General features: G+C 44.2%; 1 protein-coding gene across 1 annotated transcript; it reads right to left on the bottom strand.

Moving 5' to 3' along the window:
* Positions 1-6: 6 nt before the first annotated feature.
* LOC129837938 (sphingosine kinase 1-like) lies at positions 7-26,518 on the bottom strand. The gene is made up of 5 exons (XM_055904528.1): positions 26,077-26,518; positions 11,488-11,637; positions 6,829-6,923; positions 6,390-6,505; positions 7-4,629 (listed from the first exon to the last, which is right to left on the bottom strand). The coding sequence occupies exons 1-5, from the start codon at positions 26,501-26,503 to the stop codon at positions 3,714-3,716; spliced, it is 1,704 nt and encodes a 567-aa protein (XP_055760503.1). The 5' UTR covers positions 26,504-26,518; the 3' UTR covers positions 7-3,713.
* Positions 26,519-27,356: the final 838 nt, after the last annotated feature.

The following is a 27,356-nucleotide window of genomic DNA, read 5'->3' as shown; positions in this document are numbered from 1 at the left end:
GGGACATTTGCAGAGTTTTTTTTTTTTTTTTTTACAGTTCCGTTCATTATGTTAATAAGACCTGTTTTAAAGTGATTCATTAAACTTTGCAAGCAGTACCATGGTTACAAGTTGTCGCTTGTGGTGGATTACAGTTGGTTGTACAACAGAGTAGTGTTTAGTTGACCTCACTTAAAGGACAAAACAGCAACTTTAATCTTGTAATTCAAAAGAAACAAGAAATGTTTTGGTTTTCACTTTATTTGATTTAACATTTGCCAAGTGGAAAAATAGAACTCTGTATTCAACTCAAGTAAAGAACATCAATCAAGATTTATAAAAAGAACAGTCACTTTCCCTTCACCAAATACACCTGAAAAACACGGTCAATAAGACAACAATCAAGCAGCAGCAGTAAGACGTTTACATCTAACAAATCCAAGATTTTTGGGTTAGTACCGGACTGAAGTTCTTTAGCTATACACCTTCAAGTGTCAACAATGGAGTATATTAGTGTCTGTGCCTGAGTTTTCAAACTGGGACATCTAAGCTTCATCAATCCTCATTTTTCATTCTTAAGCAAGCACTCAATTCAACTGGAAATGGGTTACAGGAGTTGGTCCGTCTCCTTATAAATCCAATGAGGAAATAAAATATTGAATATGAATAGGACCGGTATCAAGTCTTCTAAGCATCAGTACAGTACACACCCCTCTTCCCACCACTAAGGGGCAACATGTTCAAGGCACACCAAACAGTTTCAGGGGCTCTTTCTCAATCGTTTAAAATCGGTCCTCGTTTCCTTTCCTGCATTGCTCTGATCTGAAAGAACTGACCAGGTGAAAGCCTGCCGGCCTACTGACGAGCTTCCACCTGACAAATGTTTTCCAATCAATGCAAACAAAATGAAGAGGGTAAGAATTGTTACAACTGAGAAAGCGCCAGGGGCTGCATAGGCTATGAGTAGGGCCCAGAGTTTTCTAGTGAAGTGGTCAGGAAAATCTCAAGGCCCAAACTAGCTATAAGGAATGGATTTGAGCATGTTTCAAGCCCGAGCCAAGCAGAACACTCCCGTGACAATCAAAGAATTCTGAACAACAATTTATCTAATGGAGGAACTGAAATAAGCGATTCATGTACGTCTCGATATTTTCAACATCATAATGACTCATTGATTTCTAGCATGCCAAGGGGCGCGTTCCTCTGCCCAGGTGCTGCCGACGACTGCCAGAGTTTACAACTCCTAGATATGTATTTTTATGTATCGGCTAACCACGTAATAATGTTGCAATCTGTCAGTCGGACGTGGCACACAACCATTGGTTGATGCATCCAACGTCTGAGCAGGAGAACGCAACCAAGGTAAGGATTGGAAAGGCATGTGCTGCTGCTCTAAAATAGCAATCAGTAGGGGGAGGAACGCCAGATGAGCTCAATCAATTCAGCAGTAGGGGGAGGAATGAGATGAGCTCATGTCCCTGAAAGGGTTAAAAGCAGAGTCAATCATTTTGTACTTCAAACAATGCAAGGGTGCTTTCTTTTGCATGCGGCACAGCTAAAGTCACATTTGTCATTTCTTTAAATATGTAATTTTGGTCTTCCCCATTTATAATTATTTAGACTGGACTGATGAAAGGTTTGCAACATCAGAGACCCAGACATTGCACAATATCACAACATGAAAATGACATTTTTGCATTTTGGGGAAATCTTGTGGCCCAAATGTGCACTCGGTCATATCAGGGGCAGTTGTGGCTCCAAATATATAAACCGAGGCCCAACAACATTCTCTCAGCATATGCCCCAGTTCCATGACCTCTTATCATCCCCTAAGGCGAACAAGATGAACATAAACATCTTTCTTTCACAGTGTCAGTCAGAACCTTATGTTAAACATGATGCTCATTCTCCACAGCAGTGTATCTGTGGAGAAGGGCTGTGTGCCAAGACCACATCTGCATCCCTATGGGCCCTGTTCAAAAGTAGTGCACTTTATAGAGAATAGGGTGCCATTTGGGATGCACACCACACAATGCTGGTCCCTCATGCAGCATTTAACAAGTCAATACTCTCCCTCATCCCTCCCTCTTTTCCATCCCCTGACCAATGTGCTGTTTAATCAAGCGCCACCTCTCTCTTCCTTTTGTGTTTTAAGGCACAATAATCACCCTCGCTCCCGAGAGTTCAGAATCAGTCCAGAAGAAGGCTAAGACGAGTGTAAACTCAGGCTAGCTACTGTATTAGCATCACATTAGCCGTAGGTTGCTCTTGTCATCATTTCATAGTTTATCTTCTCTGTTTTTAAAGCTTTATGATAAGGTGATGATTGCTGGGAAGGGGTCTGTACAGTGTGTGTGTGTGTGTAGTGTACTGTTGGGGTGTCAGCTGTAGCTGCAGGCAGACAAAAGAAACTGGGACTGCTCTGTGGTGCACTGCAGTGTCGAGAAAGGGAGGAGGGGATGGATGGATGGATTGGATGGAGAAGGATGGATGGGGGGAGGGGTATGGGGCAAGACTGCAGTTGGAGACCTGATACAGGCACTACAAGTCATCAATCACGTAACCTGGACCTGTGCTGCATGCCTTCCTCTGCAGGACAGGCCACAGCACAATAAATAAAGGCAGTCTCTCTCACTCTAGGCTGTTTTAAAGCTAGGGGTTCATGGAAATATGAGGTATAAAACAAGCACATATCAAATTACTTGAAGATACGTCTTCTTTATATTTGTTTGCATGTCAATGTAAGGTGGCTGGTTGATTGAAGTCATGGAAGTATGGTGCGTTTTCAGCTCATCACAATGCCTGATCCAAAACCGGTCATCAAGTAGTCCAGAGTCAGGGTCTAGGCCTTAGGATAAACTACTGACCCTCAAGATTCAAGGTAATCAAAAACAACCCTATGGTAATTCAGCATCAACGGTTGAGGGTTGATCTTGGCGTAACTGTCCCCTAATTACTTGAGTTCAAATGAATTGGTTCCTAATAATGTCAATGCTGGCTCCCGGAGATTGTATGTATCTGCCATATTTCCACGTCACAGCGGAAGAGAGCAGTGAAGACATCTATCCAAACCCCATTCGTTGCATAAGAAGGAAAATGAAAGCTGAGATGCCCTCCCATAGACATAAAGCATACCCAGGGTCTGTGAGTGACAGGGTAGGTGACTGACACTACATCATATGTACCCCTGGTACGGAGAATGTATGTGTGGTGGGGTGAAAATATATAATATTTCATGAGTTACTCCATAAGTATAAGACAGCATAGCTCTTGATCGATCTCTCACCTCGGTTCTAGTAATGTATTTATGTCATAGCTTGGAACAGCCAATTAAAGGCCAGTTGCTTTGTGCTAGTGGGAAGCCATCTTAGAACAGCCTAAATGCAAATTAATGGGGAGAATGGGAGATTGAGCACATTGGGCTCTGTAGAAATTAAACGTACCCACCCATTGTGAACTTTTTGTGTTCTAGCCTTGCTACTCCTTCATGGCACTTCCAATCCGAACCTTCAATTCAAAGCATAAATTCAGAGAGAAGACTAAAAAGTCCATTAATCCCACCTCCCTTTTAGATGTGAGCAGAAAATGCTAGTTATTAGCATTGTCCAGAAAATGCTAACGCTAGTTGTTAGCATAGCATCGTCCAGAAAATGCTAACTAATGTTAGCGTTTAGTGTAGCATACCATTAGCATAACATGCTAAAGCTAGCTATCTATCCAGTGGATCTTGTTAATCATCTAGTGATGAGCCTGGCTATCCCGCCGTGTACCTGGGCCTGGACCGGCCCATACTCCACCACCTCCCCGTCCACCGTGATCACCCCTTTTGGCGAGTAGGGCTCCAGCCGCAGCGCCCGCACCCGGGTGTACACCAGGTGGGGGCAGTTGTTGGCCAGGTGGGTGCCCTTCTCCATGGCCAGGAAGAGCCGGAGCAGGGCCGTGCGCGATATGCCTGCTCGGACGTATATCAGGTGGATGAGGCCGTCATCAAGTGTAGAGTCGGGTGCGGCATACAGGTCCTTTGCCAGGTGAGACTGGTACATGGCCAGCATGAGGACAAAGTCCTCCTCGGGCACCACCACCCAGTCGCTGGGCACCGGCTGGTCCAGGGGCACCAGGAGAGAGTCTGGCGGGCCTGTTAGGGTGGCATTAGCAGACATGGGTTCCCAATTCTTCGCCTTGTAGGAATTGTTTGAGTTACGGGAGTTGTGGGCTGCGTTCTGGCACGGCGAGTCCTTCGAAGGTCGGCAGAGGAGGGTAGAGGAGCAGAATGCAGACGATGGCGGTTGGCATTGAGGTGACACGCTAGTCATCTCCTCCAACGAGACTGCCGATTGACGATCCTCCTCCTCTCCATCCACCTCGTCAACCGGCAGGTATGCCAGACGGCCCTTATACACCCTCAAAGATGCCAACCTGACCAACGTCCCCATGGTGAAGCGGGCGGCGCCCACGTGGCGGTACTTCTCGCTCTCCACGTCCACGTCAGCCACGAAGCCCCAGGCCAGCGAGAGGAAGGAGAAGAGGCGCGTGGGGTTGGAGGGGCTGGAGCCCAGGTGGACGGACGCCAGGTCCATGCGAGACACCAGGCCCTTACACAGCAGGAAGCCACAGCTGACCAGCAGTTCCTCGCTTGACACCGGCTGGGCCCTGTCAGGGGGGAGGAGAGAGAGAAAGAGGGGGGAGAAGGAAGAGGAGGGGGGAGTTAGCGATAGACACGACAGACAACAAAGACAAGCCCAGCTGGGGGAGGGGGCTGGGGGGGGGTGAGGGGGTAGAGAGGTCATGAGACCACCAGCCCCACATCAACCACTCAGCCTGCTGTCTTTTCTCCTCTACACCACAGCCTATTAGATAATGACGTCTCAATAGAGTTCAGTGCGACTGGGGTCACGTCCATATGGCAGCATATCCATATTCAGCGTGTATTCATGATTCATCCTAGGCATTAGGCTCACCATTCAATAACAGCCATTGATTGGGGTCTCTGTTCGGCTTTCTTTTATCACGGTTTTTGACCATTGTTTTTATAGACAATAACATCGTACCATTTTGAGCTATTTTCTTAGTCACTGAAAAGAACTGGGGTGTAGTATCTCTTAACAACCAGTAGAGGGGGTTCTAACTATAAACTGTTATAGTCATCCAATCCCACTGCTCAAGGCAAAACTGACCCGTTTTACCGTTGTGTCCTATAACCTACAGCCCAAACAGATCTGGGACCAGCATATATACATAGAACAACCGGTGATACAGTAAGCTACTGTTGATCAAAAACAGAGCAGCAGATCATATTCTGGATCCCCTGCAGGGCAGAGAGAACAAAACAGACTCTGGGTCCTTCCTCTCATTGTGTGGCAGGTTGACTGGGGCTTCTGGTGGGGGGGTGGCAGAGATGGATAGACAGGAGGGCATGCTGGTTGTGTAATTGTGATTCATTGTGTTGATGTTGTGTACTGTGGTGGTTAAAGAATGAGCCAGCAGCAGTATGTTTGTTCTCCACTAGTGATTCTGGGGATTTACTCAATACAGTTTGTCAAACATATGGGCAGTAGTAGGCCCTGTGCTGGTGTAGATGGTTGTCTATAGTGTAGCCTTCTTTACGGTCGACCTGGAAGTATATTTCTCACCCAACTGGATAAATTGGTTTTCAATTAATTATTCCCTTTGAGATAATCACTGATCCAACATGGGAAACATCAAAGCAATGCATTACTTGTCAAAAATAACCATGCCAGATTTAGTACTTTAAGGAAGAGGAGGGGGGGAAGCACGCATTTTCAAAGTAAATTATTGGGACTAACCGCTGCAAACTAACTGCTACATGGGGGTCTTGCTGTGTCACCCACCCAGAGTAGTGGTGTCTAACTGCTACATTGTGGTCTTGGTGTGTCACCCACCCAGAGTAGTGGTGTCTAACTGCTACATTGGGGTCTTGGTGTGTCACCCACCCAGAGTAGTGGTGTCTAACTGCTACATTGGGGTCTTGGTGTGTCACCCACCCAGAGTAGTGGTGTCTAACTGCTACATTGGGGTCTTGGTGTGTCACCCACCCAGAGTAGTGGTGTCTAACTGCTACCTTGGGGTCTTAGTGTGCCACCCACCCAGAGTAGTGGTGTCTAACTGCTACATTGGGGTCTTGGTGTGTCACCCACCCAGAGTAGTGGTGTCTAACTGCTACATTTGGGTCTTGCTGTGTCACCCACCCAGAGTAGTGGTGTCTAACTGCTACATTGGGGTCTTGCTGTGTCACCCACCCAGAGTAGTGGTGTCTAACTGCTACATTGGGGTCTTGCTGTGTCACCCACCCAGAGTAGTGGTGTCTAACTGCTACATTGGGGTCTTGGTGTGTCACCCACCCAGAGTAGCGGTGTCTAACTGCTACATTGGGGTCTTGCTGTGTCACCCACCCAGAGTAGTGGTGTATAGAAGCAGCCAGGGCGTTACCAGAGCCCCCTGGTAGGATGCCCAGTGGGGTCTGAATGGCCTCCTCCCAGTCCTCTCTCTCCATCAGGCCATTCACAACCTGGGGGGGAACAGATAGAGCAGGGGTCACCCAACAGCCAGAGACTCACCAGATCTAGGGCCACTTTCACAGACCAAGACAAGGCCTGGTCTAAACTAAAGTGCAGTTTAAGTGGAAAGCCTCGAAAAATAGGCTTAAAATCTGTGGCTGTGGAACAATATGCAAGGTCAGGCAGAACCACGGATCTCAGCACACTGGGGTTTGAGGTTTAGAAGCTAAATGGAGGCCATGTTGGCACCAGAAGTTCCAAGACAGTTGCTAGGTCAAGTAAGAATGCAAATTTGAATTATTGTCAGGAATGGATTATTGTATTTGTACCTCACCTCAAACAGCAGTCCGTCCCCGGACATGATGACTAGAGCACCCCACTGTGACAGGTCAGCCTCTCTCACCAACTCCCTGGCATGGTTCTGCCGCTCTGAAAACATACAAGGAAGAAGAGTACATTTACATGTGTTTAGGTGTGTGCGTGGCCGTAAAACCACTGTGTGTGTTATTGTAGTGTCAAAATCCCTCTCTTTTGTAGTTGTGAGACCTTCAACTTTCCAATCACTTTGGGAATCAAGTGGGTGTGTGGTTTGACAAAGTGCAGAAATTTGAGATGGAGAGGACAAGGGCAGGTATGACCCTTCCGGGGACAAACTGTTGTGAATACAATAGCTGAACAACAAAACAAAGGGAACATGGAATGTAAACTACACAGGAGGTTAGTGGTAGAAGACAATTGATAGTCCACCTACAGTACCAGGCTCAGTGGAGGCTGGTGAGGGGAGGATGGCTCATAGTAATGTCTGGAACGGAGTAAATGGAATGGCAAACCCATGGAAACTATATTTGATGTATTTGTTACCATTCCACCAATTCCGCTCCAGACATTACCACAAACCCTTCCTCCTCAATTAAGGTGCCACCAACCTCCTGTGACCAGGCTAGCAGCACATGTCTTTAGGGCAGAGAGGACAGTTGATATGCCACCTTAATGAAATGCAGTATCACATTGCAAATTAGATTAAAAGGCCAATTTACGTTATAGGGCCCTCCATCAAATTAGACTGGGGCAATCAGCAGATTGTACATTGCGACAGGAGTAGGATTACGTTTCCCTTATGATGCTGATTTAAGGTCAGATTTCGTCTTTCTCCCCCAAAGGTTAAGGTTGGGCTTAGAGGAGGGTAAGCTGATCCTAGAACTGTACCCATCATTCCACTCGGAGAAGGATTACGTTTCCCCTAGCACTGACCTAAGGTCAGTTTTGTGTTATTTCCCTGTATGGTTAAGGTTATGCTTAGGTGAGGGTAAACTGCTCGTAGAGCTGTAATACATTTTCTTTAGGGGGCAGTAGTCAGTGGAGGCTGCTGAGGGGAGGACTGCTCATGATAATGGCCGGAATAGAGGAAACCACTTGGAAACCATGTATTTGATACCATTCCACCAATTCCGCTCCAGCCATTACCATGAGCCCATCCTCCCCAATTAAGGTGCCACCAACCTCCTGTGTAGTCTATATATAGTGAGTGACTGGTACTGCTTCCTGTACCATCACCGTTACTTTCCAACCGCACCTTTTATTCCCCTACATTTCCCTAACACTCTGCCGGGTTAATATTAGTAGCACACTGTCAGAGAAAAGCGCGCACACACACACACACACACACACACACATTTCCTCTCTCCTCAAAACACACTCTTTATAAAAGGCCAGACTGTCTAAGAGCTCTTTGGTTGTAGCCACTCAAGCTTAACAGCAGAAGCCAAGTCTTTCTTTCTTCCCCAAGGAATCTTATCTATACCTCTGTAAGGCTGCGTTTACACAGGCAGCCCAGTTCTGGTCTTTTGACCAATCACATCAGATCTTTTTCATAGCTGATCTAATTGGTCGAAAATATCCGATTTGGGCTTCCTGTGTGATCGCAGTGTCTGTTTGCACAGAGATGCTGTATAGCAGTGTTTCCCAACTCCGGTCCTCCAGTCCCCCCAGCAGTACATGTTGTTGTTGTGGGCCCCTGACAAGCACACCTGATTCTACTTGTCAACTAATCATAAAGCCCTTGACAAGTTAAATCAGGTGTTTTTGTCCAGGGCCACAACAACAATTTGTATTGCTGGGGGGATACTGAAGGACCGGAGTTGGGAAACACTCTTGTAGATCTTTATGCTCCCTTGTTTGTCCTTGCATCTGAAACCCACTGACAGCAATACCCTCTCTCTCTGTTTCCTTTCCGTATATGTAGTCTACAATACAGTAGTGTGATTGTTCGCTGCATCGTTTTACGCTGGTCTTGACACAACAGCAGAGCGCATTCCCCTCTGCAACATAGCCTCAGTAATCGGATGCCTCCCCCGAGGCATATGTCCCAAATGGCCCCCTATTCCCAACATAGTGCACTACTTTTGACCACGGCCTATAAGGCTCTGGTCAAAATCAGTGCACTATGTAGGAAATAGGGTGCCATTTGAGACGCGGAACCTTTCATACCTTTCATTCATTACCCTCCTGCTGGGCCTGAGAACAGTATACAGGCAGGGAAAATCAATTTCCCTTCATCAGTCTCCTCACATGACATTTGCATATGCAGAGGCTGTAAACATAGTGTGTGTATAGATAGCCAGTCGGCGTCAAGACGGAGGGCAGCGCAGCTGGAAAATATAGGAGGCTGGTTGCTGTGTAGGAGATGTTGTTAAGCTACTCCCTTTACTGTTAATGGGGATAGCTGATTGTAGCCGATAGCACTTTAACACACACATACTCACACTCAGACAGCTCAGGGGGGGAAGTTGGTGCTTTTAGTCATTTTTATGAGTGTTTGTTGTGGAGGGGGGTTGGATGGTCAAATATGAGGTCTGGGACTGGGCGCAGTGCAGTAGTGTAGCTTGACTGACCGGCTCAGCCTCCGGGCTGCAAGCAATTGTTCTTCCTTTTCCCAGTTCTGTGGCTCTGTGGAATGAGGCTAAATCATTACACTGCTCCTTTTTCTCTATACTGGCCCTGCGGTGGAGGGGAGGTGTGTGTGAGTTTGAACAACTATCCTGTTCTCTACAGTGTGTGCGTGTGTGTGTTTGGACAACTATCCTGTTCTCTGCGCTGGGTGTGCATGTGTCTCTCAGGGTTGGTCTCAGGGCAGCCATTGTTGTCCCTCTAAAGAAGCTACAATTCGGACTCGGATTCCAAAATAAAAAGAGCGCGAGGCTTAACCTCCAATGCCACCGTGCAGTTTCATGTCCCCAGACTCCCCTCGTCCCTACTCACTTTGCTTCACTCTCCTTTCCCTGTCCCTCTCCTCCCAGCCACACTCTCACTGACCCTGCCTCACACAAAAGGAGGTTCCAAACCCATCTCACACTGGGGTATATACAGTATGCTGCTGGGCTGAGTAAGGACACAGACATGACATTTAAAAAAGGGACCATTTCAATGTTCTAGGTCCGATGAGGACCGCACCAGGGATCCATAATGCACACTGACAGTAATAGCAGGGGTCATTTTCTTTGCTGTGTGCGTGGGTGACTACCTGCTCACAAAGGTTCGCTGTGTGTGTGTGTGTGTGTGTGTGTGTGTGTGTGTGTGTGTGTGTGTGTGTGTGTGTGTGTGTGTGTGTCTAACTGGAGACTTTGGGTCAACAGAGGTGGAGCAGAAGTGGCAGTGGTGTGTGTATAGATATGTCAACCCGGTTGGGAGCTGGAGGACACGCTGTGGCAGCTTAGTCAGCACCCAGGGACAGGGACAGGGACAGGGACAACCTGAGAGATGTAGAACCAGTAGAATCACCGCTTCATCATATGCCCCCCCCCCCCCTGAGGACCAGCCATAGAGAACAGGCCATAGGCTATAGAACTCACTGTACTGTTTTGAAAACCAACCACAGCTAGGTTACAAGGGCACTGGAAAGATAACACCCTGTAACAGATTTGCCTAGGTCTCAAACTGACAATAGTAAACAGTGGCTTTTTCTACTATCTAGTTTTCTGGGCCACAGGCTATATTATGGACATTTACTGTTCTATTCCAAAACCACCACAGCTAGCACTGATGCTAGATGGGTCACAACTGCACTGATCTCACTGGGAAGACTGTTTCACTGGGAAAATAAGAATAAGAGGATAAAATCCTGCCACTTTCCTTCTGTTAGGGTGTTTCTCAATAAGGTGGCTTCCTTTCCTTGTATAATTACTTAACCTTTACTTAACTAGGCAAGTCAGTTAAGAACAAATTCTTATTTACAATGACGGCCTACCCCCGGCCAAACCCGGACAATGATAGGCCAATTGTGTTCCGCTCGTCTGAACTGACAGAGAGAAGGCGTCCTCCTACCATTGATCTTTTTCCGAGAGAGAAACAGAGATCCTTTGAGACCCTTGCGCCAAGCCTCCTTCATGCCCAGTTGCCCCGTCTCCCTCTGGGCAGTGGACTCATCCTTCCCCTCCCTCTGGCACCGCCACACAGCCAGGGCTCCAATAATGGGCCTGTCCTAGCTCATTAGCGTCCCCATGCTAACCTTCCGCTAGGCTAGCACAGCTCTAGCCCTGCCTCAGTCTCACTTGATTAGCCACTGATATTTTCCTTTCACATTGACCATTTCAGCATGGTTCCAGTAAATGTATAACCAGGCCATCCAGTACATAATGGATATACATGCATACATATGTGCCGGCAGCTGGTTGATCAGAATACTGACTGTCAGCTAGCGATGAAAACAGCCAGAGGATTAATATTGGGGGAGGGAGAGAGGGGTGAGAAAGAGGGAGGGTCAGCTTGAGAGAGACAGCCATTGGCTGCTTTGCTTGACATTGCCAATTGGAGTGGAAGGACACAGAATGATGGTTTCTGCTTTGTTTTGTCCAGTCGTATGATATTGACCTGTGATAACCTGTGTGTCAGTGTATGCACATGCATTAACTCAGCAGAGATGACTTGTGTGTGTGTGCGTGCGCAGTATACCTGCATGCGTGTGTGTGTGTATGCTCATACAGTATGCTAAACTCACCAGTGATGACCAGAGTGTGTGGGACACCGGCCTCGTTGAGCATGTGTTGGACGTGTCCGGTGAAGAGGCTGAGGGCCTGGCCCTTCCCACTGTGGGGGTTCACCAGTAGCATGACGCTGCAGGGACGGTGCACCTCACTGTAAAGCACACCTAGAACGGAGAGATGCATGGACAGGGGTTATGACAGATGTTAGACCTGCTATTTCTGGTGATCTTGGCAGAAAATCCCACAAACACAGAATCCCATACAAAGACAATGATAATGGGAAAATGTTTAAATCACTAAAGTTCGTATTCAGTTTAGAGTGGTTAACACAATGTTTAGCATAATTAAATATTTTTTCCCTTTCCAATGGTCTACTCAAGGTGAGGGTTGATGGTCACTAGACTTGATGCTGAATGTTATGGATTATTCTCATGTCTGTGGATAGTGATTGACGCCAGACTGGATGTACAAGGATCGAGGACACACTGATTCTGTTGCAGCAGACAGTCATTGCATTTTGGGTTTTACTTCCTTAAAGCCTCTCGGGCTGGTGTTACCAGAACATTTGGGGCTGTCTGATTAGGACATAAAGGGCCCGTCTCCAAGAGGCCAGTTAGACATTTTCTTTGTTTCTGTGCTGGGTGTTGTGTCCCTGTTGCAACTTGTAATAAACCAGGTAGATTTCTGATTGACTCAATCTGTGACTTCTCTTCTCTTTCGTTACAACAATATGCAATGGAGGGAGAAGCTTGATGTTACTATTATTAAGGCCAGGAGTTTTTCCTGACCATGTTCCATGACCAGGCACTATAACTAGGGCCCTGAGTTTTTTTCCTGTTCAGATCACATTGGTGGTCAGGAAAAACTCCCATCCCTTATTTCTACTATTAATCCTCAGAATATACTGATTAGACAAAATGACTTGCAGTGGGTAAAGCACAAGGAAAGTGCTTTGGATGCTCCCTGGATGAGGGCATCCACCCACATCAAACCTAATTGGCAGGACGTGTTTTTCTAGACCACCCCACGTCTACTGGAGCTACTGTCAACATATATCGCAGACTACACCATTACAGGTTAGGAAACACCACCTATCAGAGTTACCGTATCTGCATTACTGCCAACATATATCGCAGACTACACCATTACAAGTTAGGAAACACCACCTACCAGAGTTACCGTATCTGCACTACTGCAAACAGTGTATTGCAGACTATGGCTGTGTCCCAAATGGCACCCTATTCCCTTTGTAGTAGTGCACTACTTTTGAGTGGTGCGCTACAAAGGGAATAGGGTGCCATTAGGGACACCACTTCTGACAACACAGGTTAGATTATGAAACACCACCTATCAGTACTGTAGATATGTGGTATCTGTGGAGTTTGGTTGCAGGGCTTTGACTTAGTTAGCGTAACAGGGCGTAAGATGGAATGGGGTGTGTCTACTGTATGTGCCTTGTCGCAAGGCAGTTAGTGACAACGTGTTTTCTTGTCTGTTTGATAACACATGGCCTCAGTTAACATGGCCTATTGTACCTAGATAGCCTTCCTACTTTGCTTGACGTATACTGAACAAAAATATCAACTCAACATGTAAAGTGTTTGTCCCATGTTTCGTGAGCTGAAATAAAAGATCCCAGGAATTATCCTTAAGCACAAAAAGTGTATTTCTCTCAATTTTTGTGCAAATATTCGTTTACGTCCCTGTTAGTGTGCATTTCTCCTTTGCCAAGATAAACCATCCACCTGACAGGAGTGGCATATCACAAAGCTGATTAAACAACATGATCATTACACAAGATGGCACCGACAGAGATGTTCGCCTCGCTTCGAGGAAACTATGTAGTATTTTTTATATTTTTTGTATTATTGTTTGTATTATTTCTTACATTGTTACCTCAGGAAATCTTACGTCTTATTACATACAGCCGGGAAGAACTATTGGATATAAGAGCGATGTCAACTTACCAACATTACCACCAGGAATACAACTTTCCCAAAGCGGATCCTCTGTTTGGACCACCACCCAGGAAAATGGATCTAATCCCAGAAGCCGACCCAAAACAACAGCGCCGCAGAAGAGGCAGATGGAGTGGCCTCCTGGTCAGGCTCCGTAGACGTGCACATCGACAACGAGTATACTACTCGCCAATGTCCAGTCTCTTGACAACAATGTAGACGAAATTCGAGCAAGGGTTGCCTTCCACAGAGACATCAGAGATTGTAACATCCTCTGATTCACGGAAACATGGCTCTCTCGGGATATGTTGTCGGAATCGGTTCAGCCACCAGGCTTCTTCATGCATCGCGCCCCAGTGATAACCTCCTCTCTGGGAAGAGGAAGGGCGGGGCGGTATGCTTTATGATTAACGACTCATGGTGTGATCATAACATACAGGAACTCAAGTCCTTCTGCTCACCCGACCTAGAATTCCTTACCATCAAATGCCGGCCATATTACCTCCCAAGATAATACTCGTCGGTTATAGTCTCAGCTGTGTACATTCCCCCTCAAGCAGATACCACGACGGCCCTTAAGGAACTTCACTGGACTCTATGTAAACTGGAAACCATATATCCTGAGGCTGCATTTATTGTAGCTGGAGATTTTAACAAAGCAAATTTGAGAACAAGGCTACCTAAATTCTATCAGCATATTGATTGTAGTACACGTGGGGTAATACTCTAACTTCCACGATAAATACAAAGCCCTCCTCTGCCTTCCCCTCGGCAAATCCGACCACGACGCCTTCCACACAAACTAAACACTTTCTTTGCCCGCTTTGAGGATAATACAGTGCCACCGCCGCGGCCCGCTAACAAGGACTGCGCCCCCCTCTCCTTCTCCGTGGCGAGTAAAACATTTAAACATGTTAACCTTCGCAAGGCTGCTGGCCCAGACCGGCATCCCTACCCACGTCCTCAGAGCATGCGCAGATCAGCTGGCATTTGGGGACCCAGTCTGCTGTCCCCAAATGCTTCAAGATGGCAACCATTGTTCCTGTACCCAAGAAGGCAAAGATAACTGAACTAAATGAATACTGCCCCGTAGCACTCACTTATGTCATCATGAAGTGCTTTGAGAGACTAGTCAAGGATCATATCACCTCCACCTTACTGGCCACCCACTTCAGTTTGTATACCGCCCCAACAGGTCCACAGATAATGCAACCGCCATCACACTGCCCTATCTCATCTGGACAAGAGAAATACCTATGTAAGAATGCTGTTCATTGACTACAGCTCAGCATTCAACAACATAATACACTTCAAGCTCATCATCAAGCTGGAGGCCATGGGTCTCAACCCCGCCTTGCGCAATTGGGTCCTGGAATTTGACGGGCCGCCCCCATGTGGTGAAGGTAGGAAACAACATCTCCACTTCGCTGACCCTCAACACTGGGGCCCCAAAAGGGTGCGTGCCCCCTCCTGTACTCCCTGTTCACTGCGTGGCCATGCACGCCTCCAACTCAATCATCAAGTTTGCAGACGACACAACAGTAGTGGGCTTGATTACCAACAACGACGAGACAGCCTACAGGGAGGAGGTGAGGGCACTCGGAGTGTGGTGTCAGGAAAATAACCTCTCACACAACGTCAACCAAACAAAGGAGATGATCGTGGACTTCAGGAAACGGTAGAGGGAGCACCCCCCTATCCACATTGAAAGGACAGCAGTGGAGAAGGTGGAAAGTTTTAAGTTCCTCAGCGTACACATCACAGACAAACTGAAATGGTCCACCCACACAGACAGTGTGGTGAAGAAGAGACTATGCCCACCCATGAAAGTCATGTGAAATCCATAGATTAGGGCCTAATGAATTTATTTAAATTGACTGATTTCATTATATGAACTGTAACTCAGTAAAATTGTCCATATCTTTTCTCGTATAGATAAAAGCTTTGTAGCGGCCCCAAATCTAAAAAAACAAAAAAAATATTTATTTTTTTCAAATAAACACACCCTCACACAAAATATAGGTTGAATCAACATCATAAATTTGCTAAAAACGCCATACTGTTTTTCATGTCTCATTCAAACCACATACCAACGATAGTGTTTTCGGTTCATTCCAAGTTGAATTTAAGTTTGTTACCACTTTAATATCAACCAAATCGGATGTTTATCTGATGTCTTTGCCTGATGGGACTTGTCCCTTTTTTCCCTGAGAAAAAAAGGGTTTCTATGAAATGTGGACCCTCTCAAAACAAGTAATGAAGTCCTGGGAGGACGGAGATGGCAGGGCCCTCATTTATAACTGTTGCGTAAATTTCACACAATTTCTGCATGCTACATTTATGAAATGTCTGAGCACGTACAAAAAATATTAGAGATGTATCGATATTTTGCAGTGACTTTTTCAAGCTGAACATGTACGCTGCCTGTCCGCACACTGACACATTCTACAAGATTTATTGTATATTCAAACAATTTCAAAGTAGGCTAAATGCTACAGCCCACACCCCCAGACAAATTGTTGTTCACAATGTTGCTTATCAATAGACTATTGGGGTTCTATATCCTGCTTTGGTGGGCTCTGAGATTAAACAGACAATGATATTACACTCCCATCACACAGCAATACTCTAACTTACCCATACAGTCAAAAGTTTGGATACACTACTCATTACTCAATTCAACCAAACGAAACTACTCCGGTACATTATATTGTCAGTTATGATACTGTCAGTTCAGGGATTATTGAAAGACGGGACAATCTCTACTTTTCTTCACAAATATTTTTCAAAATATTAACAACATTTGAAATATACAGTACCAGTTAAAGGTTTGGACACCTACTCATTCAAGGGTTTTTTTTTTTTTTTTTTTACTGTTTTCTACATTGTAGAGTAATAGTGAAGACATCAAAACTGTGAAATAACACATATGGAATCATGTAGTAACCAAAAAAGTGTTCAAACAAAGATTCTTCAAAGTAGCCACCCTTTGCCTTGATGACAGCTTTGCAGACTCTTGGCATTCAGTTTTTTTATGAATACAATTTTCATAATATCCCCCATTTGAACAAAATACTTGTCAGCTTGCAATACAATATTTCAACTACTCGCAGATGTGTGTACGCATGGTCTAGAATTTGTGGAGAGGTGAGCACATTCTCACATCAAGTACATTTTTTATAAATTTCAACTTTTGCGTGAAAAATGGTGCACAGACATTTTGGGGTTATATTTTGTACTTAAGCACGGTTTATACATGAGGCCTCAGGGCAGTGCCCTCATAAATCATTTGGCATGGACCTGTGCCAACCCAGCTGGCAAGGGCCCCAAACATGCTGTGTTTTTGCCTCATCATCAACCACGAGGCCCGTCTTCTCTGGACCCATTGACAATTCCTCTTAGCCACCCTACCCATTCCCAAACATTCCTTCATTATAAACTGGCTGTGGTTGAGAGTACCACCTACACCTATGGTCTTGGTTGTCAGCAAGATGCAATGGTTAGGGTCAGGAGTTTTTCCAGGTGAAACTGGTCTCTAGCTGACCTGACCACGAAAGCTCTTGGCCCTAGTTATAGTATAGCCCTAGTATCCTACACCCTATAACTAGGGTTTGGAGGTTTTCCTGGTCAAATCGGGGAACATCCAGTATAACACATCGTCAGCTAAACAACATGGCTCATTGCCACATGACACATCTAGAAGAAACCAACAAATAAATTAACAATCTGGGTTTCTCTAGAAATAAACTGACATTACTCATTGTGTTCACCTCCCCACAATGGCTCTTTTGTACCCGGGGAAAGCCACGGCGGCATTTCTATAATCATTATTGTGACTAATGAATCATGATACTAGATGTTGCTCTCTGTTTGTTTTGGCCTGGTGTGGTCGGAGGTCTGAACAGAGCTGTGTCCCCTTAACAATCACATCTGAGCATGCCCAGCGGGCACTGAGGTAACACAGTAGTGTGGGGGCGGATAAGGTTATAACACCACTTGCTATGCCCTTAAAAGGTCGTAATCGTGTCATCCTCATCAAAGGCCAATCTCTTAATCCTCACATCGTGTGGTTGTGACATGTAGTGGTAGCAGACTACTATAAAACTATAGTCCGGTTATCTGTTTTAGTCTGTTGCCCTTGGTTAAGTAGATAAACACTGATAGTATTTATTATGACACACAGTAAAAAAAGGCAGTGGTAGAGTAGGTACTGTAGAAAGACAAAGGCAAATCAGCCATAAACAGTTATTTGGGATGGTTAAAGATGCCACTAAAAGGCACTCTCCAACCCGATTACTGTAGAACCATATTGACAGTGGTAAACCAAACAACTCCAAAGGACCGCTTGCTGTCGGAGCGACATTTCCACTGAATTCACTAGTGCGGGGATTAAGAAAACGTCTCATCCGTAGACTTCAAAACCTAGAGTGAACAATTTGTCCTGAGTTTCAGTTGAAATGAAAAGGAAAGGAGAAAAAAACCCATAAAAGAGTATTTTTCTGGTCTAGGCCTAGGACGGCGTCTTAGAATAGCAAACTTGCACAGTATTGCGTGACAGATCTCGCTTGCGACTCAGTGAAGTGTCTGTTCTCGTTAGACATGGAAGACGGAGCATTTTTTATTTATTAGCTAACGCTCACTTTTCCTCGAAACTGAACTGGGTGGCTTACAGCTTCAACTGACTATAGATGTTGTTGGTGTAGGGTGAAGTCGCCCCTAGACACACTGATCTTGGGTCAGTTTTCCCTCAGATGGTTAAGGTTAGGATTGGGAGAGAGGAAGCTGATCCTAGATCTGTACCTAGGGGAAAGTTCACCCCTGAGCAATGATGGTCATATCAGGGACCGGCAGTGAAAGACTGACTCACAGTTGAACTTCCTTGACTTTCGATTGAACTTCCAACGAAAACGTCCTTTGAATTATGCATTAGCTACTTATTCTAATGCCGCTACTTTGAGTGTAGCTCAAATACTCTATTTGTGGAGACTGGGGAGGTATGACACAGCGTTAATTGCGGCTGAATGAGCCTGTCTTTATAGGATGGAGGGGGAAGGCAGGGTGCCAGGTGTTTTATACACTTGGCTGGGCCCAATATGTATTTCTGTCTGCAGTCTGTGGTTATGAATACCTGATGTGGCCATTCTCCCCCCCTCTGTCTCTCTTGCGTCTGTCTCTCTCATTGTGTCGCTCTCTCTGTTCTTTGGGAGTTCTGTCTAGGGGGTGAATATAGGGGGACAGGGTATTCTGCTATCACCTCACTTACTCGGGCTCAGTAGTTTGAACATGTATCTTTCCTCGCTCTCTCGTCGAGTAATCGCTGATCTAACATGATCAGTGGTGTAAGCAATGCAGGGGCCGTGCTTGCTTTCACCTATCTGACTGTTAGATCAGCGATGTCTTTAAAAGTAGTGACGAAGTAAAGATGCATTTTTTAAGTCTTCATTATGAGGACCTCATCCGTCACCTTTTAGCCCTTCAACACTTTGGCTCGGCCACTTTATGGTCCCGGGCCAGACGTCACAGTTTCAGAGCATCTACCATAATGTATGTTACATTCAGGTCGTAATATAGTCGTTTATATTGACTTGTTTTGACCTGAAGAAACGGTATTGACTAGGATTGTACCGTTGAAACGTGGTTTTCAGACACAGTCATGACTCATACAAGGTGTCTATATTCCTCTATGACCATAGTAGTCTGACCTATATTCAACCAAAGAAAACTACTCCGGTACATTATATTGTCAGTTAAATGATACTGTCAGTTTAGGGATTCTTGAGACGGGAACAATCTCTACTTTTTCTTCAAATATTTTTCTAAATATGAACAACATTTGAAATAGACAGTACCAGTCAAAATTTGACACGCTTACTCATTCAAGGATTTTTCTTTATTTTTTACTATTTTCTACATTGTAAAAATAGTGAAAACATCCAAACTATGAAATAACACATATGGAATCATGTAGTAACCAAAAAAAAAGTGTTAAAGAAATCTAAATATATTTAATATTTTTCAAAGTAGCCACCCTTTGCCTTGATGACAGCTTTGCATACTCTTGGCATTCTCTCAACCAGCTTCACCTGGAATGCTTTTCCAACAGCCCTGAAGGAGTTCCCACATATGCTGAGCACTCGTTGGCTGCTTTTCCTTCACTCTGCGGTCCAACTCATCCCAAACGATCTCAATTGGGTTGAGGTCTGGGGATTGTGGAGGCCAGAACATCTGATGCAGCAATCCATCACTATCCTTCTTGGTCAAATAGCCCTTATACGGCTTGGAGGTGTGTTGGGTCATTGTCCTGTTGAAAAAAATGATGGTCCCACTAAAGCAAACCAGATGGGATGGCATATCGCTGGAGAATGCTGTGGTAGCCATGCTGGTTTAGTGTGCCTTGAATTCTAAATAAATCACTGACAGTGTCACCAGCAAAGCACCATCACACCTTCGCCTCCAAGCTTCACGGTGGGAACCACACATGCAGAGATCCTCCGTTCACCTACTCTGCGTCTCACAAAGACACGGCGGTTGGAGCCAAAAATCTCAAATTTGGACTCATTAGACCAAAGGACAGATTCCACCGGTCTAATGTCCATTGCTTGTGTTTCTTGGCCCAAGCAAGTCTCTTCTTCTTATTGGTGTCCTTTAGTAGTGGTTTCTTTGCAGTAATTCGACCATGAAGGCATGATTCACGCAGTCTCCTCTGAACAGTTGATGTTGAGATGTGCCTGTTACTTGAACTCTGAAGCATTTATTTGGGCTGCAATTTCTGAGGCTTGTAACTCGAATGAACTTATCCTCTGCAGCAGAGGTAACTCTGGGTCTTCCTTTCCTATGCTGGTCATCATGAGAGCCAGTTTCATCATAGCGCTTGGTTTTTGCGACTGCACTTGAAGAAACTTTGAAAGTTCTTGACATTTTCCAGATTGACTGAACTTTATGTTTTAAAGTAATGATGTCGTTTCTCTTTGCTCATTTGAGCTGTTCTTGCCATAATATGGACTTTGTCTTTTACCAAATAGGGCTATCTTCTGTATACCACCTCTACCTTGTCACAACACAACTGATTGGCTCAAAGGCATTAAGAAGGAAAGAAATTCCACAAATGAACTTTTAACAAGGCACACCTGATAATTGAAATGCATTGGTTGAGAGAATGCCAAGAGTGTGCAAAGCTCTCATCAAGGCAAAGGATGGCTACTTTGAAGAATCTCAAATATAAAATATATTTTGATTTGTTTAACACTTTTTTGGTTACTACATGATTCCATGTGTTATTTCACAGTTTTGTTGTCTTCATTATCATTCTACAATGTAGAAAATAGTAAAAATAAAGAACAACCCTGGAATTAATAGATGTGTCCAAACTTTGACTGGTACTGTATATTTTGATAGACCAAAGTATCAGCTATCACACAATGTAAAGGAACAACCTCCTAATTCTTAATTTTTCCCCCTTCATAATATGCAACAAACTGGATTTGTCAATTCCGTCAGACACCATAAAAGGCCTTTCCTTTTTACATTTATTGTCCAAGTGTTTAAAGGCCTTGATATGTTTAATTTTAACATCAGATTATTCAAATATGCAATACAAATCTCCAATCTTCTGTTTTATAGCACTATATCATGCTCCTGTGCTAATTTTGTTAGCATTTTGGCCTTTTCTGAGCACAGCAAATACGTTAATAGTTTAAGCATATGTAGCAGAACAGTGATTAAAATATATATTTTTTATATTGACAAAAACATAGATCTTAAGGGGGTTAGCCATTAATGACGGTGTTGACAAGCCAATGATGGAGCTAACAACAAATACTCAAAATACATATTTTTGCAGATAAAAATAAAACTTCAATACAGATATTTGTAAAATATAGAAAATGATTCATTTGAAAAACCCCAATAAAAATATAACCATTTTATCAGATCTTTCTGCACTCTGACGTTATATATTTTTTTGACAGAGTTTTTTTTCTTCTGGAGTTGACAAATTGCATTAAAATTCCTATCCTAATCCATCAGGCAGATGGAGTTGACAGTTTATGGTTTTGAAAATGGTGATTTCAATATTGTTTGTTTATTAAATCTATCAAAAGTAGAAAGCTTTACGGACCATGATTTGTCTTGTTGCGCTACATGAGGACATGAACAAGGGGTCCTTATGGTGTCGCTGACCCTGTTCATTCATGGTTCATTGAATTTACCAAATCTCCAGACACATTTTTTAGGAATCCCAGTTTTAAAATACATGTTGTTTAAAGTCAGAGAGCGCTATTGCAAGAGACTACACAAGATCCTTTTCAGTTAATATTCATTATTGCCCGTTTTAGAATTTTAAACACTTTGAGAGTTTTAATTTGGGAGACTTTGCTTGCTCCGGACAAGGGCATTTCTGTGCATTTTGCCCATATGGAATTGAAAAATATTAAAAATATTTAAATTCCAACTGCAAAATCTACCCCCTTATAAAATTCCACTAAATTTAAATTTTAAGCTCATAATAATAACAAATAAATAAATCCAACAATAAAAATAAAGTTTCCCTGCCGGACAAGGATTGTCCCGATTTTCAAGAATTCCTGAGTTATGTGATACTGTAAGTACATAACCTACCAACATACTCTTAAATAGTACAATAGTAGCAAGCCAAGTCATGCTTAATTATTGCATGTATCCATCAATGCATTCCTACACGTCAGATGTAGGTAGTACTAAATCTGGACAAACCTCCATTAGGAGAAAAGCCAGCGTCCACATTAAATGATTTATGGGTGATAATAACCATTTGGCCACTAACAGCCATAACACATATCCTAAGTATAATATGGAGAAGGACTGGGCGATATATCGTGAATGCAGGTATACCGTTATGAAGAATGCACATACCGGTAAAGATTTTTACAATACCGTCCATAATTACATTTTGACAAATGAAAAGTTCTACAAAAAGTTTTGTTTTGTTGGTCATTAAACCATCAGAATGGAGAAAGCCAATTAAAACCACTTAAAATGAATGTGTTGCCATCCTAGGGCCATGCACTGCTCATAAAACATATTTAGAACTTTTGTTATTCAGAAACATCAAATACCGTGAAATACCGCTATACTGTTAAAAATATTGTGATATGATATTAACGCCTAGCCTTAATATTGAATGGATTTGTCATAGGCTAGCACATCCACTAAATGTAGTTAGCTTAACTGTCTGCATTTCTGCTGGTAAGATACAAATCAGATGTGTCTTGTGTAGACTGTTTTAGTTCCCCAACACCCCCCCCCCCCCCCGCAATTTTTTGAAGCGATCCTGAAATCGTCTTTGTATACCTACATAAACAGTCCCTCATTAACCCAAATGCATCTTATCTACGTCTGATGGTACCTCACCAAGACAAACACAAATGGAATAGCCTTGTACACAACAGCGTGGCAGTGGGTTTGAGCGAGTAAGCAGATCCTGGATGAGTTGAGACTCAAACCAGACCGACCACAAAGGGTGTGGAGGGAGGAGATGCCTGGTGTGGGGATTTGTTCTCAGAGAGAGAGAGAGCGAGCGAGACAGGGGGAGAAAGAGAGGAGAGCGAAAGGGATTCAGAGATTGAGAGAAAGATAGGGGAGAGGAAAAAGTGGAAAGAGAGAGAGAGAGAGAGATGAGGGAAAGATAAAGAGGGATAGAGAATGGCAAAGATGTAGATGGAGGGAGGAAGAGGGGTGATAAAGAAACATAGAGCGTAAGTCGGCGAGAGACAAAGTGAGTGAGAGGAGCGGAGAGGATCTAACCACCGGCTGTCATTCTCCTCTTGAGTGGTGTCTCCTGGGTATTTTCGGCAGTGGGGTGAGATGGGCGAGACGGCTGAATAAAAAAACGACTCCGAAGTAAACACTTTACGGATTTTCATAACTTATAACTGACAAGACTTTCGCATTTGATAGAATTAAACTATCCCTCAGATTTAACTACAGATTTGCACCTTACATGCTTACAGTACATTGTCTGTAAACATGTAACGTAACAGCAGGTTATAGCCATGATACTTTACAAATATAGCTGTGTAGAGGAAGCCGTCTACCCACCATGAAAACCCACAACCACATAGTGAGAGACTGCCCTTCTCATAGACTATAATAGACCATGTTGGTCTTTGTTGAAACGTGGTTCAAGCGTTGTGTCATTAGCCGACTGGAGAACACGCAAAGAACACAGCAAGTCATAAACGGACAAGGACATTCACTTTCTTTTCATTACTATACAGATGTAATTAAAATCTCATTCAATGTGCTTGTACATTGTTCTGTGAAGCCATGAGAAAAAAACGATACAAATTCCTATCAACATTATTGAGTGACAATTACATTTTGCTGATTTTCTGACCAGCTTGTGTGTGTTGTAATTCCTCTTTCTATCATCATCACTGAGTGGCCTGAAACACTAAGCTGCTGTGAGCCCAAGGGTCTAAACAGGGAAGGCCCCAGAGAGAGGTGTGTGTGTGAGTGAGAGAGAGAGAGATGGGCTTAGTCAGAGGTCTTGACAGCACGTCAAGGCTCATCTTGGAGAACGTCCGACAAGAGTCCCCAGGGAAAAGGACTGCTGTCTCACTGCTGGGGCCTCCGAGTGAAAAGACACACACGATTTCCATCTCCCTCTTTTTCTCTCACTTTCTCTTCTGCTTTTGAAGCAGAGGAACAGATGTACTGTATGAATGCAGAGAACTCAAAGCTACCTATTTACTTAGAAAAAACAATAACTACAAGCTGAGCCGTGCCCCTTAGCATTGGGAATAAAATATAACTCTGTAAACAGTGGACATCTGTGGTATATTGATCCGTTTCATCCAGGATCTATAATATCCGATAACATACAATAGTATATTATTACACCTCATTAACTCCAATAGAATTTCAATGTGTGCAACGATGTCTATATAATAACGATGCTGTCATTCTAGTATTAAATTATATTTGATATGCTATGTTGTATGATTACACCCGGTTCATTACTATACTCAAATTCTCTAAATGTGTATTGCAATGGATGCTGTTGTCCATGCAGTGCATCTGGTTTGTCGAAGGGGCCAGTGGGTAATATATTAGTAATGGTATTGAGTGTGCTGGAAGCGACCTGCTTTGTTGCTGAAAGGAGAGGCCCTTGAGGTGTGTGACAATGATGCCTGTCTTCTTAATTCTCCTCCTTAGGTCCCAAATGGTGCCCTATTCCCCACACAGTGCACTACTTTTGACCGGATCCCATGTAATGAGGTGCCATTTGGGACGGAGGTTCATTTCGCGCTACAGATGTACCGTAATGACATGGGTGCCGCGGAATAGAGGACCATGTTGAATTACAGGCAGATGAACAGACAGTAAAGCTCCCTAAAATGGTATGTTGTTTTATGGTGACAAAATGGTCGTGTAAACGTTGAGACGATATTAATGTCAAGTTTCAAAGGCAACTATAATATCCAGAGTGAAGTATCTTGCAAAGTTGACTTCTATCTCATCTCTCCACTATCTTGGCTATTGGACAGTTTGATCATTGGACAGTTTGATCATTGGACAGTTTGATCAGTTGTAGTTCGATTGTGCAGCAGCCCACTTCTCCCCCACCATTAGAACTGACGGCACACAGGCATGAATTCATGTATCGCGTAAATAGAAATACCTCACTTTGCTGAGGAATTTCTACAGCTCACATCCTTTGATAAAGCCTCTTTATAGAATTCCCAGCATCTCGGTTTATAGGCTACCCTCATCTGATAAGTTAGTGTGATTGGATGACTAAGCTATAGACTTACTTCACTTCTGGAAGGAACAACCTTTGATTGGTTCCCTGATTTGTTAGCATGGCTACAAGGTAAGAGACAATGATCTGGGCTGACCCTTGTTCCTGAACCTTCCAATTAAAGTGCATTATTCCCACTAGAGTAATTATAGATTCATATCCCTTAGCACTCATACCTTTAATAGGCCTATTGTCTAGATCTGATTTGAACCCTAAACACCTGATTCAATTAGTCAACTAATCATCAAGCCTTTGACTAATTGAATCAGGTGTGCCAGTTTAGGGTCAAAACAAGGAGAGAAGTGTGTTGGGAAATCCTGATCTGGATGCTGTTTCTTCTCTGTTAGCATTTCTCTATTAGTTGGCTTAGGCCAGGGGTATTTAACTCTTACCCTACGAAGTCCGGCGCCTGCTGGTTCTGTTGTATCTGATATTTAATTGCACATACCTGGTGTCCAGGTCTAAATCAAAATGGGGGGATGGGGGAAAGCAGAGGAACTGGATTCAAAGTCCAGAGTTGAGTTTAAGGGGGTTAGGCTATTGTTATTCTAGAGGCTGTTTTGTTGTTACTTTGGGCTGTTAAAGGTTGCTTAGTGAACATTGTGTAATTTGAGTGTCAGCCTGAACAGTCCTATTGTTTTATTCATTTACATGAATTCGTTTGAAAGGTAATAGAATAGCCTGAGACAGATGACACTGATAAGAGAGTGAGGAACTTTTACAGCCCGTCTTCCTCTGTCAATGACTAAATCATGTGCGCTAGACAGGCGTACCAACTTGATAAAAAACATGAATGTGATTAACACACACAGCACTTTCCTCAACCACTTATGAGAAAATTATACGAAACTATATGACTTGCTCACGATTTCTCAAATGTTGTTGACGAACAGAGCTCTCCCGGATGGTGCCAGCCCATTTCTCTGCCTCCTCCAGGTTGGCGCGTGGGTCCTGGAACGGGGCTACCCGAAAGCACTGCTCGACCCGCTGCCTGGCCACTCCAGAGCTCATCCATCGTCTTTTAAAAGGGTAGAAATAGACAGAGAAGTACGCGTCCGCGTTGTCATCTGCGCTGTAAGCCCGGCAGCCGACACAGTCCCTCAAGTTGAAAACCACCTTGCTCCGTCCCGCAGGTGTCGACGTGATCTTCTGAATGGTGAGGTCTCTCTCGGTTAAACTCACCGCGTACCTCACCTTTCGGTTGCCGGTGGCTGTGAATTCCCCGTACTGCAGAACCTGGGTGATTCCGTTGCGATATGATGGAGGGTCCGATTCGGTTATCTTCGGGTCCATCCTGCGCGCAGAGGGAGGAAGGGACGCGATCCGCAGACCTGCTTGCGCGTGATAAGGGAATACACACAGTCAAATACCCGCTGAAGAAGCAAGCGGTCTGCTGGGCAAGAGACTGCGAGTGATTTCAACTCTATCAAGATGTTTTTCCCTTTGAAAAAGAAGTGTCAGGTCGCTCTCTAGTGATAGAATTGAGGAACGACAATTAAAGCGTTGTGCACGGCGCCTGTACCTGTCACCAAAAGTGCTCGACTAGATTTGCCCACGAAATAAGATATACCATTTTTTTTTACAGTACATTTCACATGGGACCTGTCCATTAGTTATCATGTTTTGACTTTTTCCTTCAGGCCCTGTCTACAAAGTGCATAACTATTGTGTCATTTCGAAAGTGGAGTGCAAAAGCACACTTGTCATATCAGTAGAATCTCAGGGGAAATTCCAAATTGGTCTAGACTAGTCTGAAGAAGTGTCCATTTTTAGAGGACTGTCTTAGGCTACTTTAAACCCATGCGTAAAACTGGGCAGCCTTGCCATCTATACAGACTAAACGGAACATGTTCCCAGTCCTGAAGTTATTTCTGGAAAAAGAAGGCAGCAGTCTAACATTCATCTCAACTCTTCATCCCAAAATGTCTTATCTGCGGTCTGTGTCTACAGCGCGCTCTCTGGAGGAAGCCGAGCTTGTGTTGTCACCATTGTGGTCCACCACTAGAACCAGAAAGAGGGAGTGGAGGATGCTGCCACTTAGTGCGGTATGCCAGTGCGTATCATAGGTTATTTTAATGTTTTGGTCAGTAAACGCCTCTGTGGCCAATGTTGCTTGCTCTAGAAATGAAACGCTATATATCCATTT

This window comes from Salvelinus fontinalis, chromosome 3, assembly GCF_029448725.1.
Source record: "Salvelinus fontinalis isolate EN_2023a chromosome 3, ASM2944872v1, whole genome shotgun sequence".
NCBI classification, from domain to species: domain Eukaryota; kingdom Metazoa; phylum Chordata; class Actinopteri; order Salmoniformes; family Salmonidae; genus Salvelinus; species Salvelinus fontinalis.
This window is presented reverse-complemented; position numbering and strand designations above follow the sequence as displayed.